The sequence below is a fragment of the Miscanthus floridulus genome, chromosome 8 (genome assembly GCF_019320115.1).
Source record: "Miscanthus floridulus cultivar M001 chromosome 8, ASM1932011v1, whole genome shotgun sequence".
Classification (NCBI taxonomy): Eukaryota; Viridiplantae; Streptophyta; class Magnoliopsida; order Poales; family Poaceae; genus Miscanthus; species Miscanthus floridulus.
Window position 1 is genome coordinate 226,573,285 of NC_089587.1, and position 17,072 is coordinate 226,590,356.

Here is a 17,072-nt window from a genome sequence, read left to right on the forward strand (position 1 = left end):
GGTTATCATCATCAGACATGTTGTTGAAGAGCCTTGGTGTAGAGGATGATTTTTGGATGGCTACGGTTGCTATCTTCTCATCCTCATCACTTGAGCTCTATTTAGTTGAGTCCCACTCATGCCCAATGTGTGCCTCTCCCATATGCTTGTGACTCTTCTTGTGCTCATGCTTGCTCTCTTTCTTGTCCTTCTTGTAATTGTTGTCTTTCTTTTCATAAGGACATGTTGCAATGAAGTGCTCGGTGCTGCCACAATTGAAGCAGGTCCTCTTCTTCTTGTTAGGAAACTTTCTCCTCACTACCTTGTAGCCTTGCTTCTTCAAGCCCTTGTTGTACTTCTTCATAAAGAGAGCAACATCATCAACCTTCTTGTATTCGGTGCCATCACTTTCATCTTCACTTGAGGATGAAGTTGTCTCTTCCTTTTCTTGCACTTGTTTGGTATCTTTGGGCTTGCTTGTTGATGCTTGCTTGCTGCCCTTTGCCTTGTTGGAGGTGCTTTGCTTGCTTGACTTGTTGGCCTTGAGAGCTACATCCTTGATCTTCATGCCATCTAGCTTGGCTTGCAACTCACCAAGCTTTCTCCTCTCATTTGCTTCTTCTCTTTGCATATCAAAGGTCAAGAGTCTTCCAAGCACATCATTTGGAGTGAAGTGCTCAAACTTCTTCTTATCTCTAATTAGAGTGACTACGGTCTCATTTCTAGGCGAATAGGCTTCCAACATAATTTTCACTACTTTGTGATCATCAAGCTCATCACTACCATAGCCTCTAATCTTGCCAACTAAGGTCATCAACCTATCAAACATTTCTTGTGGCCCTTCACCTTCCAAGATCACAAACCTATTGAGCTTGGCCATCAACAAATCAATTCTTGCCCTTCTCACTTTGTCAACCCCTTCATGTGTAAGGTGCAAAGTGTCCCAAATCTTCTTGGCAATGTCAACATTCATCACTCTATTGTACTCATCACCATCCAAGGCACTAAGAAGTATGCTAGTGGCTTGGCCATTGAGATGGACAGCTATCAACTCTTCATTTGTTGGCTCTTTGGGATCTTCTGGTGGCTGAAATCCGTTGCACATGATTTCCCAAAGACCGGGGTGAAGACCTATAAGATAAGCCCTCATCAAGTGCTTCCACTTAGCAAAGTTAGTCCCATCGAAATGAGGTAATTTGCCCATGGGTACATTGATGAAAGACTTGCGATCACGGTTAGTCAAATAAGAATAGTTAAAGGATACAGCTACATATTTCTTCTTGTTGGTGCTGCTGCCCTTGTCCTTGTTCTTCTTCTTCTTGTCACCCTTGGAGGCATGATATGATACATCATCATCACCATCGTCGGAGCTACTTGATAGCTCACTTGATGATGCATCATATGCCTTGGCTTCCTCCTTCTTATTTCTTGTTGTCCTTCTCTTCTCTCATTCTTCTCATATGCGTCTTCTATCTTCTTTTCTCTTCTGCTTTTCTTCAAGCTTACGCTGCTCTTCCTTCTTCTTTTCTCTTACTTCCCTTCTTGCGGTCTTAGTGGCTCTCCTTTCTTTTCTTTCTTGCCTTCTCTCCACATCGATTGTCTTGATGGGTGGGAGAGAGGCATTGCTCGCTATCGAGGGTGAGAGCTCACTGCTGTTGTTGCCACTCTCTTGCAAGCCAGCCGCGTCCGGATCGACGCGAGTGGTTTTTGAACCTCCTCCGGCTTCCATACTTCACGCGGTGAAGCGTATACGAAGCAACTCGGCTCTGATACCACTTGTAGGATCTTTGGTAAGACTGGAGGGCCTAGAGGGGGGGTGAATAGGCCTATAAAAATTTAACTCAAACAACAGTCAGACCAGAGGGCGGCACTGCCGTACCTGCGCAGGAGAGGGTTAGCACAGTTTGAAATTTAACCAGTGAAACTTAGATCGAATAAATCTCCTAGCTTCCTGCAAGTGTATTAGTCACAGAACAACAACTAAATAGAGTGGAACAAGTACCACCAAGTAGATCGGCCACGAACCCTAGAAACACCTCAACGACAAAGAGTAATGCAATGAAAGTAAATCAGCACACGGTTATTTATCCCGTGGTTCAGCTCGCCACTAAGGCTTGTCTAAGTCCACGTTGTTGAGGTATGCCACTAAGGCTAGGGCTTGCCACCAAGGCTTGCCTTTCCCTCGTTCTCAAATTAAGAGAGTAAACTCTTGAAGTAAGGAATGATTTCTTAGCTGCAATAGGTGGTTACAAGCCTCCCTTGGTTGCCACACAAGTTGGCAAGCTCTAGGGTGACGTCTAGCCGGCTAGGAGCAAGGCTCCAAGAGTAACAAACTTAAATCCGCCGGCCAAACGTGAACCAAGTGCTCTCAAAGTTTGGGAATTAGTGGATCTGCTCTCTAATCGAGTTTTGATGCCTTTTCTCTCAAGTTTTGATGGTGGAAATCAAGGATTTGCTTGAGAGCTTGGAGGTCACCAATAGAGGAGAGAGATGAGCTCTTGGGAGTGCTTAGCCGAAATGAGCAGAGGTGGAAGAAGCAGTGACCGTTGAGGGCCAGCCCAAAAGGTATAAATACCCCTGGGGGCCCAACGGTCACTTAAGTATGGCACTACCGCCCGTGGGGTGTGGCACTGGCGCCCTGCCGATAACAGTGAAGATGGAAAAGTGAATGCAGAGCTGTTTTGGCAGAGGTATGAGGATGTCCTAGTCAGAAGATGAGCACTTGGTTGCATACTTTGACAAGTGTTTTGAGTCCCCCTTGATAGTATAGCTTTTCTTAAACTCAAATTCAAATTATAAGAGAAATTAAACCTCCTTTGAGTTAGAAACCATCACCATTCGTAATTGGGGCCGCCTCCATTTTGTATAACATCCTCCTTTTGTCATTTCCTACTTGTCATCTCGATAAATCTCATTAGTCCTTTAATTCGGTGGTCATCAACGCCAAAACCCACATTAGGGCTTGATTGCACTTACAATTATTAGTTCATTGTCCTTAATTATGTAGTACTATCTATACTCAAGTAAGTACAATAACAATCCAGCTATGGTACATAGATATAGAGAGAGATAGAGTAGTAGGCAGTAGGCAGACACAAGCCAATACAGTAACACATACAGGTTCATCAGCTTCTTGATGCTGTCTCACCTAGTGTTACACCTGAGATGAATGACATCCTTTCAGCTAAGTTTACACCAGAGGAGGTCAAGGCAGCGCTGGATGCTATCGGTGACTTAAAAGCATCGGATCCTAATGGCATGCCGGTGATTTTCTTCAAGAGGTAATGGGATGTTGTTGGAGATCAACTTACAGAAGAAGTTCTGAATGTTTTGAGAGGTGGCTAAATGCCCGAGGGTTGGAATGACACTATCATATCTTTGATTTTGCCTGAGAAGATAACTGAATTGAGACCTATAAGTTTGTGTAATGTGGTGTATAAGGTGGTGTCAAAGGTTCTTTCAAATAGACTAAGACAAGTTCTTCCTGATATAATTACCCCAAACCAAAGTTCATTTGTGCCAGGGAGATTGATTTCAGACAACATTCTTATAGCATATGAAATTACCCACTAGTAAGGCTTATGATAGAGTTGAATGGTGTTTTCTGTACCAGATGAAGAAGAAGATGGGCTTTGCCAATCAGTGGATTGAGTTGATTATGATGTGCATCTCCATGGTGAGGTATCAAGTGAAAGTAAATGGTGATCTATCAGAACCTTTTGTCCCTCAGAGAGGATTACGGCAGGGTGACCCTCTATCACCCTACTTATTTTTGCTTTGTGCAAAGGCTTTTTAAGCTCTGTTAAAAAAAGGAGAACAGGATGGCTCATTAGCTGGAGTTAAAGTTAGCAGTGGTGCACCAAGTGTTTCCCACCTTTTGTTTGCCGATGACTCTTTGATTTTGATTCGGGCAACAGAGGGGGATTGTGGGCAGCTGCAGTCAATCCTTTAGTTATATGAAGCTTGTTCTAGGCAAATGATCAACAAAGCAAAATCGGCGATTCTATTCAGTCAGAACACACAGGTAGATCAGAGAAACAAGGTATGTGATCTGTTGCAAGTCACAAAGGAAACGATGAGCGAGAAGTATCTAGGGTTGGCGGTGCATGTTGGGCAATAAAAAATGGGCACTTTTGGTAATCTTAAGGACCGAATTTGGAAGAGGATTCAAGGCTAGAATGAAAAATATTTGTCTTGGGCTCAAAAAGAAATTCTCATTAAAGCTGTGGCATAGGCCATTCCCACCTTTGCCATGGGATGCTTCGATCTGACCAAGACACTATGTGACTAAATTGGGGCTATGATTTGTAGATACTGGTGGAACAATCAAGAGGGGAAGCATAAGATCCATTGGTTGAGTGGAGAGCAGCTGATGAAACCAAAGGAAGATGGAGGGTTAGGGTTTAGGGACATACATCATTTCAATCTTGCCATGCTTGCCAAGCAAGGCTGGAGGTTGCTGTAGAACCCAGACTCATTGTGTGCTAGGGTACTGAAAGCAAAATATTTCCCTAATTCGTCAGTTTTGGAAGCAAGACAAAAGTCTGGTATGTCATACACATGGCATAGTATGATAGAGTTCTTAAGACTCAATCGAGTCAAAATTCCAGTAATCAAGATCCTAACACACGATCTACAGAGAGGTAGAGAGAAGGGGAGTGAGAGGTCACAGACCATCAAAGGCCATAGTGGTTGAAGCACCGTCTGGGATCTCGTTGGCGGACACCATCTACGCGCCGGCAGCGACGTTCGGTGGAGAGAGAGTCGGTGCAGTGGCGTCCTTAGCGGCGGCGTGTGCATCGGGGTGGCGTTGCCGGCGTCGGTGGTGTTTCCCATCGCTGGAAGCGCCCCTTCTCAAGATCAAGTTAGGGTTAGGATGTCGGTGGGATGACTGGCGGCGCGGTGAACCTCATACTATGAGCTCCAGCCCCCACCTTTCCTTTATAGCACTGTGCAACGGGGGCCCACCAACCATGTAGGGTTGGGCGCCCCCGATTAGGGCGCGAGAGCAAGGCCCAAAAAGGCCGTTGGGCCTAATTGGTGGGAGATCATACCTAACATTCTCCCCCTTGATCTCTCATCTATTCTTCGTTCTTTAATTTCATACTCAAAACTTTTAATTCATATTTTTCTTGCTTCCATCCTATTTCATCACAGATTAGTGCATAGAACTGTCCCATCGTCACAGCATTTAGTGCCGTTAGACTAACAGCCACAATACACTTCTCCGTTTTGAAATATAAACTTTCTTTGGGCCCTTCGTATGTTCGGGAATCATAGGCTTTCCCTTAAACCCATGCCGGCTACGTGTTCTCTGAACACGTTGGGTGGTAAGCCCTTTGTGAGCGGATCCATGAGCATTTTCTCTGTACTTATATGCTCAAGATTTATTATATGATCCCAAACTTTATCTTTCACAACATAGTACTTTATGTCAATGTGTTTGGCAGCACCACTTGACCTATTGTTGTGAGCGTACTGTACCGCTGGATTGTTATCACAATACAATCTCAGTGGTTCATTTATATCATCAATCACTTTCAATTCGGGTATGAATTTCTTCAGCCAATTCACCTGCCCTGTTGCCTCATAGCATGCTACAAACTCGGCATACATTATCGAGGATGTAGTTATGGTTTGTTTGGAGCTTTTCCATGATATAGCCCCTCCTACGAGAGTAAATACATATCCTGATGTGGATTTTCTTTCATCTCCCGCATAATCAGAATCTGAATACCCCTCTATCTATAGGGAATCAGATCTTCTATACGTAAGCATGAGGCCTTTCGTACCCTGCAAATAACGTAGGACTTTCTTCACTAATTTCCAATATTCAATTCCTAGATTCTTTTGATATCTGCCAAGTAACCCGGTAACAAAAGCTAAGTCAGGGCGTGCACACACTTGAGCATATTGTAAACTTCTAACAGCTAAAGCATATGGTACCGCTTTCATTCGGTCAATTTCATATTGGTTCTTGGGACACTGATGTTCCCCAAACCTATCGCCCTTGACTATAGGAGCAGGTGAAGGACTGCACGCATGCATACTAAATTTCTTCAGGACCTTTTCTATGTATGCCTTTTGCAATAATCCTAGAACCCCTTTTCTCCTATCTCGGTGAATCTCTATTCCCAAAATGAACGAGGCCTCACCGAGATCTTTCATATCAAAGTTTGAGGACAAGAATTTCTTCGTTTCCATTAGTAGATTGATATCACTACTAGCAAGCAAGATATCATCCACATACAAAATTAGGAATATGTACTTTCCATTCTTGAACTTTGCATAAACGCAATTGTCCTCAACATTTTCTTCAAACCCAAAACCTTTTATCGTTCTATCAAACTTCAAATACCACTGTCTTGAAGCTTGCTTCAATCCATAGATTGATTTCTTCAGGCGGCATCCCATATTTTCCTTTCCTTTTATGACAAAACCTTTCGGTTGTGCCATATAGACATTTTCTTCCAGATCCCCATTTAGGAAAGCCGTCTTTACATCCATTTGATGTAACTCCAAATCATAGTGGGCTACAAGTGCCATTATAATTCCGAAGGAATCTTTACATGAGACTGGAGAAAACGTCTCATTGTAATCAATCTCTTATCTTTGCGTGAAGCCTTTCGCCACAAGTCGTGCTTTAAATCTTTCTATATTCCCTTGGGAGTCATATTTCGTTTTGTAGACCCATTTACAGCCTACTATTTTGGCTCCTTTAGGAATATTTTCTAAGTCCCAAACTTTATTGGTACTCATTGATTTCAATTCATCTTCCATGGCCTTAAGCCACTTTGATGAGTGGTCGCTTCTCATGGCTTCTTCAAATGAGGTGGGATCATCCCCCATCTGACATTCTTCTATTTCATAAACTTCATAGTCATCAGTAATAGCTGATCTTCTTATTCTTTGAGACCTTCTAGGTGCCTCCGGCACTTATTCCACATTTGGCTGTTGTTGTTCTTCCTCATGTGCAACATTTGGTTCTATAGGTTCCTCAAGGACAGGTTCCTCATGTTCATTCATTGTTGCCATGGGAGAACTTGCAACAAGTGTTGGCACTACAGTGTCCTGCACTGTCGGTGCAACAGCAGTAGGTAGCATGACGAATGGTTCTTTAACCATCGGAGTGGGTACATGTACCCGCTTCTCCTATAGGCTGATTTCTCATGCTACCATGCTCCCCTAGATCATGTTATCCTCTAAGAACATAGCGTGTCTTGTTTCTACAATCTTCGTATGTCTATCAGGACAATAGAAGCGATATCCTTTCGATCTTTCTAGATAGCCAATAAAATGGCAGCTGACTGTCTTGGAGTCTAACTTTCCTATGTTTGGGTTAAACACTTTTGCCTCAGCTGGACAGCTCCACACACGTAAATGGTTAAGTGAGGGTTCCCTTCCTGTCCATAATTCATATGGTGTTTTAGGCACCGATTTACTTGGTACTCGATTAAGTATGTGAATGGCGGTTTTCAGTGCCTCCATCCATAAACTAATCGGTAATGTAGAGTAACTCATTATGCTTCTTACCATGTCCATTAAGGTATGGTTGCGTCTTTCAGCCACTCCATTCTGCTGAGGCTCCCCCGGTGTGGAGTACTGAGCAACTATGCCATTCTCCTGTAGGAACCTTGCAAATGGTCTAGGAATTTGGCCACATGGGGTATGTCGCCCATAGTACTCTCCACCTCGGTCTAATCGTACTATCTTGATTTTCTTATTATGCTGATTTTCAACTTCAGCTTTAAATATTTTAAATTTATCCAATGCTTCCGATCTTTCTTTAATTGGATAAATATTGCCATAACGAGAGTAGTCGTCTGTGAATGTTATAAATGAGTCATAACCATCCACACTTTTCACAGGAAAAGGACCACATATGTCTGTGTGGATTATTTCTAAAATTCCTGTGCTTCGTTTGGCATCTTTCTTAATTTTCTTGACATACTTTCCTTTGATGCAATCAATACATTGTTCTAAATCTGAAAATTCTAAGTGCGGGAGAATTGATTCCTTAACTAATCGTTCCATTCTCTCCCTCGAAATATGGCCCAAGCGACAATGCCATAATTTCGAAGAGACAGTATCAATTCTCTTCTGCTTCTTAGTTACATCCGTAGATGGGGAATCATTCACATTCTCATCACATATATTGTTCGCATTCTCAGCAAGAGATAATAAATAAAGCTTGTCTTGTCGGAAGGCAAGACCAATACATTTATTATTAACCAGTATCTTACACTTGCCATCACCAAAATGGCAATCAATTCCATCATCATCAAGTTTCAAAACACTTATCAAATTTCTACGCAAAGAGGAAACATAAAGTACTTCTTTAAGTCTAAGTACAAAACCATTATTCAATTCTAAAGAAAAAACTCCAATGGCTTCAACATTGGCTTGCAATCCATTTGCAACTTTAATCGTTCTTTCTCCTCTTTGCAAAGTTCTTGTCCCACTTAACCTCTGTAAGGAATTTGCAACATGAGTAGTTGTACCTGAATCAACCCACCAAGTGGATTCATCATAACATAAATACAGGGATTCATCTACAAATATAATAAATTCATCACCTTTCTTTAGCAAAGATTTTAGGAAGTCTGGACAATCCCTCTTGTAGTGTCCATTCTTTAAGCAGTGCTTGCACTGATCCTTTTCAGCTCCACCATACTGCTGATTCTTAGAATCCTGGGGTTTCTTTCCCTGTGAATTGGAGGAAGAGGCCTTATCCCACTTAGGTTTCCCTTGTGGTTTATAATTCTTGCCATTAAAGTTCTTTCTTTTGTTATCCTTCACAAAGTGAGCGGATTCACCTTGTGAGGACTTTATCCTCTCCTCTTCTTGAGCATACATTGAGATGAGTCTTTCTATGCCCTATCTTTTAGGCTGCATATTATAGTTCACAATGAAGGTGTCATATTCTTTTGGCAAAGAAGCAAAAATCAAATGAATCAGGAAATCCTCCTCCTTCAAATTCATTTCCTTTAGCTTAGATGCCACAGTGTTCATCTTCAAAATGTGCTCTCTTATGCTACCACCAGTGAATTTTTTATTCACAAGCTTCTTGATCAGTGAACTTGTTGTGGCCTTGGTAGACCCAGTAAACTGACTCTTGATTTTCTCAAGATATTCTTTAGCAGTAGCACATTCAGGGATTGAGCCCCTTATCTGTTCTTCTATGGTGGCCTTGGCCACCAACAGCGCTTGCGGTTGGAGAGAGTCCATTGCCTATGTTCAAGGTCATATTTCATTCTTATTTCAGCATGATCACGCTTTTGAGCAGCGAAATCAGCGTCAGATTCATTTTCACCTCTCACCGGGTCCTCTGGCTCAGTACGACACGGTGAGGTGATGGCAAAATCGACCTCTCCCAATGCAAGTTCTAATTCATACTTCTCCCGCCACACACGGTGATTGGTCCTATTGAGTGTCGGGATGTTGGCAATGTTCACAATGCATTTGCCTCCTGAAATCACACCAGAGTAAGTAAGAAACATTTATGCATAAAATTTCATGCTTTAACTCAACGTTGGTCAAATTAAAACTTATAATTCATCCATGCAAACATTTACATCACCGTTGGGCAGAAGTAAAATTAATGCATAATTTCTCATGGATCAAAATTATAATATTATTATTAACAACGTTTGTCAGAAAATAACAACATCATAATCTCATCAAAATTATCAGAAATTCATCACTTCTCGTAAAATTAAATTATCCCGTTGGTTCAAATTTAATTAAAAGAGAACGAAAATTATCATGCACAGCGGAAACATTAATAATCTTTTCATATTATTATTTTCCAGAAGCACTAAAAAAATTCACTGTTTTCTGAGCAAAATATCGTTGGATAAAATTTGCACAGAAAAATTATATCAAAATCATTCAAATTCATCAAAATATGCATTAAAATTGCTCCTAGAAAATAATAAGAAAATTTTCTTCTTCTTTCATTTCAGCCCGGCGCGGCCCAAAACGGCAAAAAAACCGCCTCGGCCCGGTCCTCCGCGCGCGCCCAGGCCGCACCCAGACCGCAACCTAGGCCTGGGCCGGCAAAGTGCCTCGGCAGCGCGCTCCCGCCTAGGCCTCGAGTTGGCCCATCGAATCTCGACCGTCCGTCTTGATCCGACGGCTGAGCGTCCGTTTCGCGCGGATCAAAAACGTCGCCGCGGCCGGTGCCCTAGAAACCCTAGCGCATTCGTCCCTGCCCTTTCTCTCTCTTCTTCGCCGTGCTCTCTCATCTCTCTTCAGCGCAGCGCAGCCGCAACCGAGAGCGAGTGACGACGAGCGGGCGGGCGAGCCTCGGCGCCGTCGCCAGCCCCCTCACCGGCATGCGTGCTCCCCAACGGGTGAGCACGCCGCCGTCGAGCGGCCTGGCCACGGCGCCCCCTTGGCCGAGCCCGGCGAACAGCGCCCCGAATCGCCTCTTCTTCTCCCGCGCCGGCGAAGGTGAGTCCGCCCCCTTTTTACCTTCTTCCCCGTCCTTTCTCTCTTCTGGGATTAACCCGTGGTGGGGATGGGGAAAAATTAGGGTTAGGGATTTGCTTTTCGATTCGGTTTTCTGTTCTTTTGATTTCTTTTCTTTTCGTTCGTCCGAATGGGAAACTAGGGTTAGGGTTAGGGTTCCGACCCTTCTTTTCTTTGATTCGAGTTCTCCAAGATTATCCCCTTTCCCCTCTTCGGATTTTGGGTCTGATTTTCTCTTATCCGAAAGGATTTAGATCTAGGGTTCGGATTAGTTTGACCGATTTGAAATCGGTTCGATTTGGTTTCTTTCTTTCGCCCGATTCGAAATCGAATGTCTCTGTTCTTCTTTCTATTTTCTTTTTCCCGATCCGGTTTCTTCTCTAACCTGGCTCCGGTACCATTGTTATATTTCTTAGGACTGAATCGAGTCAAGTTTACTAGATCGGGTACATAGAATAGGAATACATGTTCAAGCTTCACAGTATATACACAAAACCTAATGCATGAACTACAGAGATATAAAAGGAGGAAAAGGGGTAGGTGGAATAGGAAGTCGCAGACCATCGAAGGCTGTAGTGGTCGAAGCCGTCGGAGTGGTGGAAGCGCCGGCCGCGGCCTCGTTCGCGGACGCCATCTGCGCGCCGGCAGCGACGTTCGGTGGAGAGAGAGAAGTCGGTGCAGTGGCGTCCTTGGCAGCGGTGTGTGCGTCGGGGTGGCGTTGCCAGCGTTGGTGGTGCTTCCCGTCGCTGGCAGCGTCCCTTCTCAAGATCGGGTTAGGGTTAGTATGCCGGTGGAGTGACTGGCGGCACAGTGAACCTCGTACTACGAGCCCCGGCCCCCACCTTTCCTTTATAGCGCTGTGCGACGGGGGCCCGCCAACCATGTAGGATTGGGCGCCCCCGATCAGGGCGCGAGAACAAGGCCCAAAGGCCGTTGGGCCTAATGGCGTGGGAGATCAATCCAACATGAGTAAGAAGAAGTGGACCAGGCCACCAAACAATGTGCTCAAGCTAAATGTTGATGGATCTTTCAAACTGAATGACATGGCAGGCAGCTGGGGATTTTTGATACGAGATAGCGATGGGGATCTGGTGATGGCGGGAAGAGGCAAAATTGATAATCTTCTAAGTGCTTTTCAGTCTGAACTTATAGCCTGCCTTCAGGAACTGCAGACAGCGGCTGACTTAGGCATCGCCTAGCTGATTCTGGAGACAGACGCACAGGAGGTTGTGAGTGCTCTGAACACGCCGGTGTATGATGATTCAGTATTCGATCATATAATCGAGGAGATCAAGTTCCAGGCTAGGTTAAATTTTACTAGCTTTGTGTGCGTTCATGTTAATAGAAACTGTAATGAAGCCGCTCATGAGTTGGCTAGTTTGGGTTATCTATGTACGGAAGGTAATGGGGTCATTGCTGATTCCGTTCCTGATGTCATAGCTATAATCGTTGCTGACAATTTGTTAGCCAATGAGTAATGAGAAAGCCCAGTTGGCGCTGTGCTCGTAAACAACAGTCACGTACCTGCATTATTTGGTCCTTATTTTGTAATAATAATATATAAGCAAGCTATAGGTGGGTAGCCGCACCGCAGGTACATACGAATGCACGAGATCCAGATGAGACTGGCATGGAATGGATGGACGATGCTCCATCTCCTGGATCCGCGATCAGTTGCGGTTGGCGACGCCTTCGACGAGTCCGAGGTTGATGATGCCCCAAGCGGTGCGTGGCCAGGTGCCGCGGCGGGCCTTGTCCCCCATCAGCCGCCCCCACGACACCCACCCTTCCCACGTCATGCGCTTGTCCCAGCTGCTCCCCCACTGGAGCATCAGCCGCACCCCGCGCCCCGCCGCCGCCGCCGCCTCCGCGTACCTGCCGGCGTTCAGGAGCACCTGCGCCAGCACCAGGTGCGGCTCCCCCACGAAGGGGTTCTTCGCGATGCTCTCCCGCAGCAGGGCCTCCGTGTCCTTCATGTTGTCCTTGTTGGTCCTGGTGGTGGTGATTGCCTCCCAGTAGAGGTCCCTCGCCGCCTTCTGCTCCCCGGGGTCCAGCACCCGGCTGCACCGCTCGAACACCGGCGGGATCACCAGCTCGCCCACAGCCATGTCGTTGTTGTCGACGATGTCGTGGCCGTCGCCGCCCTCCTTGCTGATCAGCTGCTCGTCCCTGGCGATGAGGCCGTAGAGCGCTGCCAGCCTGGACATGGCGCTGACCCAGAGCCCCGGCTTGCCGGTGCCCGGCCACAGCGCGGCCCAGTCGTCGCCGCGGAACTCGAGCCGGCCGTCCGCGTTCCCGAACAGCTCGTCCTGGTAGTCCGTGTACTGGTCGCTGAAGTCGGCGACGGTCATGAGCAGGAACGCCGCCAGCACCCGGCGTGACAGCGGCACGGGCTCCCCGCTCCGGATGTGCGTCGCCACCACGCCCTCGGGCGGCACCACGGACCGGAGCTTCCGGCGCCACGGCGACATCATCAGCACGGGGGAGGAGCCCAGCTGGCCCTGCTGGGCGGCGGCGATCTCGGCCTCGGCGGCGGCGAGGTGGTCCCTGAGCTCCTGGTCCGTGTACCGGGGCTGGAGCTGCTCAAATATGAGCTGGTGCCGCGGCACGACGCAGAAGAGGTGGACGAGGCGCTCGGCGTCCGCGCCGATGATGCCCCGCACCTGGGCCCGCCCCGTGTCCGGCTGGAAGATGGCCAGGTCGACGTAGGAGTTGGAGTAGGAGGAGTGGAAGAGGCCGCAGCGCGCCACGGCGTCGGACGCGCCCCACAGGCGGAGGATCCGGTACACGTCCTCCAGGTGAGCCAGGAACGTGCCGTGCTTGTGGTAGCACTCGCCGGCGCCCGCCGCGCGCAGCACCGCCACCAGGGATGGCAGCTCCGGGTCCGCCGAACCCAGCTCGCTCCGGAGGAAGGGACGCGCGGCGTCCAGCAGCGACGACACGGCTTCCCACTCCGACTCCGAGGCCGTCGGCGTCTTGGCGGTGGTGTCAGCAGCGTTGTGCTGCGGCTGCTGCTCCGAGTGCTCCTTGGAGGAGTTGATGCCGCCGTTCATCGTGTCGTTGTACATCTTGGTGGTGGTGGTGGCGGCCATGATGGATGGATCGATCAGAAGCCTACAGCGGTGGTCTGTGGATGCGTGGATGGCCGAGTGAGTGTGCCGCGCTCAACCGAATGACGATGGACTGATGGAGTCATGGAGATATGATGGACCATATGTATAGGCCGGCCCAAGACGAAGGCTCCGTTCGTCCGCTCGTGCTGATTTATACGGTTGATTTACTATAAAAGAAAAAAATGTTGTATCATGACTGATAAATCGGCTTATAATGGCAGTTGAAACCTCAAAGCCCTGTAGTTGTTACCATACCCTGGCTATGGCTAGCACTACTACGTGTCGATGCATTGTTGAGTACGTGTTTGTACGTAACCTGCCACCTGCAGGTAGCCGCTCGTGATCAATACGATGACGATACTGACGATCCAGATGACACCGATCGATCGGCGATGGGCCTAGCTAGTACGCTGGTGCTTGTGCGTCCGACCCGTCCGTTTCAGGCCCGTGCTGTCATCGCTGATAGCATCAAGACATATATCATCGTACATGCATGCTGCCAAAGTGCCAATGCAGCTGATGATGGATTGACGATGATGTACAACGGTTGTAGTTGGAGGCACGCCGCCTATACATACCATCTAGCGGCTAGCCTCTTCTGTCTCCGTCTCTCTCTCTCTTACAGATTTGCTATTCACCCATAGTTTTTTTTATTATTATAAGACACTAGCAAATATGCCCGTACGTTGCAAACGGAAGAAAATAAGCAACCGAATATTAGTAGAAAACGAAAACATAAGGCTATAGATCTATTTATGTTCTATTACTTTATTTTAAAGCTACAATGATGCCAATATTATGACAATGTTTTATTAAACCTGTATCAAATTAATGCACGACTTTGTATATAAAAATACAACTTTGAAAGATTTTTTCTGCCGTGCAAAGCATAAAATATTTACTCGTAAATATATCGTAGCTTTAGTTTTCATGCTACACATGTATTGTTGTAGTACTATCGAATTATGTACTTCCTTTGATGAGGACCCATAAAAATATATAGTTCTTACATTTGATTCAAGTCGAAAAGGAATTAGCTACCTATATGTTAAGCACGGGTGGTTTATCCAATTATGACAAGAGACATCTCTCTATTTTACACGTGATGGCACTTGCCAGGGTCACACGGGTGCATGCGTACAATGCAGAGATAGATTAATTTAGTCTAGATTGGATAACAAACTCCTCAATATTACGGTTTAATTAATTGGACAATCAGTTGAACCAGATTTTAGTAATTTCTGATAACTTTTGATTTTAATCAAAATTGCATCAACAGCTTGGTGGTATGAAAAATCTTTATTTTATAGAGAAAGGTTAGTTTTTTTATTCTTAATTCTTAATTATATTCCATCAATAACTTAGTGGTGGAAAACTCTTTATTTTATAGAGAAAGATTATATGTCGAAGGGCATATGATACTTGCTTTTTATTTTTTATATTTTTATATTTATGAGAAATAAACATAAAACCAAAAATATAAGAATCAAAACCAGATGCTTGACTGACGTGGGGAAAAAAATCAGAAAATGCTCACGCCAAAAACATAGAGAGCATGGTCCGAGATGAACTTGGACAGAAGGATGTTGGAGTCGAGCGCCACCGTTCAGCAGCTTGGCGGCCTTCACCAGGTGGCTCTGCTTCGGCGACCGTGGGTTGTCGTAGTCGAACCCGGTGTCCTCCTCGTTGTCGTCGTCGAGGGTTGAGAAGCACCGAGAAGATGCGCGCCACCACACGTTCGTGTCGTACAGCGCGTGCTGTGCCCGACCGGTGTGGACGCGCCGCGCCCGTGCCTGAGGCGATGAGTATGTCCTCCAGCCGCATGCCGATCCGCTCCTTTAGGTCGGCCCTGCAGAAGTGCAGATGCTGGACGTACACATCGCCAGTCTTGAGGAGCCCCGAGAGATAGGCCATCGGCACGGGGCTCTTCTTACTGTGCCGGGAGCAGGTCCACGATGGCCTCCACGACGGCGCGCTGCTTCTTGACGATGTCGTCGTCGGCGTTGCCGCCGTCGCCGCCGCATCTGTGCACGTTTCTGGCCATGAGTGCGTGGATAAAAAAAACACACACACATAAACCAGCAGAACATAAACAAACGACGAAGGAAACCAGCGGAGACACGGAAGCAACGAAAAAGGAAATTGCCTGCCTGCTTATTTCCTTTTTCATGCAGCGCTGGATATTATGGACTCTGAAATCTGTGTATGGGATGCCAACTCTATCCTGGATTCCTTAACAGTAGACAATCTCATGTACGAAATAAAGACTATTGCCTGGTGTATTTGATCTCTCACGTGTGGCTGGAGCATCTTTGCAAGCACCCGGATTGTATCTTTACAAGCACTCAAATTTGGCATATATCATATAAAATCATATTGCCCTAACCAAATTTGAGTCTCAACAGAATTGAATTCTGTATCATTGCTAGACATGAATTATTCTAACTCGTATGAGCACGCTTATGAGTCTGTGTCATATCTAAGATACGAACGACATGATCTAATACGTTTTGGAATCGAACTCCATATGAGCACAAGTTATATATATATATATAAGTCCGCAAGGAAAAAAACTATCCATTGTCTGGTAGTTAGAGCGAGGGAGACAGACCAAAAAAAATTGGATGGACGAAAAAATGGCTGAAAATTTTGCCTATATCATAATTTTTTGGACTGAACTCACACGGACATGCGTGCTCCGAGGACTTCGTATCGAACGCGGAAGTGGATCTGTTTTTCGAATCGAAACTTTGTAGAATGCGGACGCGTGAGTTCCCACCGGAAGATAATTCGTATCGGTCATGGTCACGGACACGTGAGCAGCGATCAGATTTGGTATCACCCGGTCGATGACGTCTTTTTAGGTGTAGAGATTTTTTTGGCCCGCCCTGGTCCCGATTTTTTAGCTGTCCGTCTTCTGCTGTTCACCTTGAAGAAGCTTGACGACAGGCAGGGTAGTAGGGGGGTGGTGCTAGCGGGAGAGACGAGAGGACGGGGGCCCCGTTTGCCACTGGCAATGGTGGGAGGGGCAGCCAACAGAAATTATGGGCCACAGAGAGATTTCTTTTCGACCTAGTTCAGATATTGGGCTCTCATGGGCCAATTCACAGCTCACTCGAGGCCGTACTGGCCTGCCTTGCGCTTTCAGGCTGTCGTCTCGTCCTCGTCTGCGACCAAAGGCGCCCCGCCGCCGCCGCCGACACGCCGGCCCCGGCCGCCGCTCGACGACACGTACCAACACGAGCAGGTGATTACTCCTTATTTTAGGCCACTAATCGCAAATGGTTCTCTCCCCCGCCTCCGTTTCTCTCAAAAGAATCTATGAATCGGTGACTGTTTCTGCGTGCATTAGGGACGAACAAGGATAACTCTAGTGACTTCATCGCACTAACCTAGCATCGCTCACCGTGTGTGTGCAGGATGACTCACCCATCTGCCGTCACGCAGCTGCTGGTTCAAGAGCCAGCAATGGAAATGGCTTGTCATCAATCCTCACCTGGTTCACAG

General features: G+C 46.4%; 1 protein-coding gene across 1 annotated transcript; it reads right to left on the bottom strand.

Annotated features, from left to right (window-relative positions):
- Positions 1-11,927: 11,927 nt before the first annotated feature.
- Positions 11,928-13,672, bottom strand: LOC136478396 (uncharacterized). Its single transcript, XM_066476842.1, has one exon. The coding sequence runs from the start codon at positions 13,542-13,544 to the stop codon at positions 12,123-12,125; it is 1,422 nt and encodes a 473-aa protein (XP_066332939.1). The 5' UTR covers positions 13,545-13,672; the 3' UTR covers positions 11,928-12,122.
- Between the last annotated feature and the right edge of the window lie 3,400 nt (positions 13,673-17,072).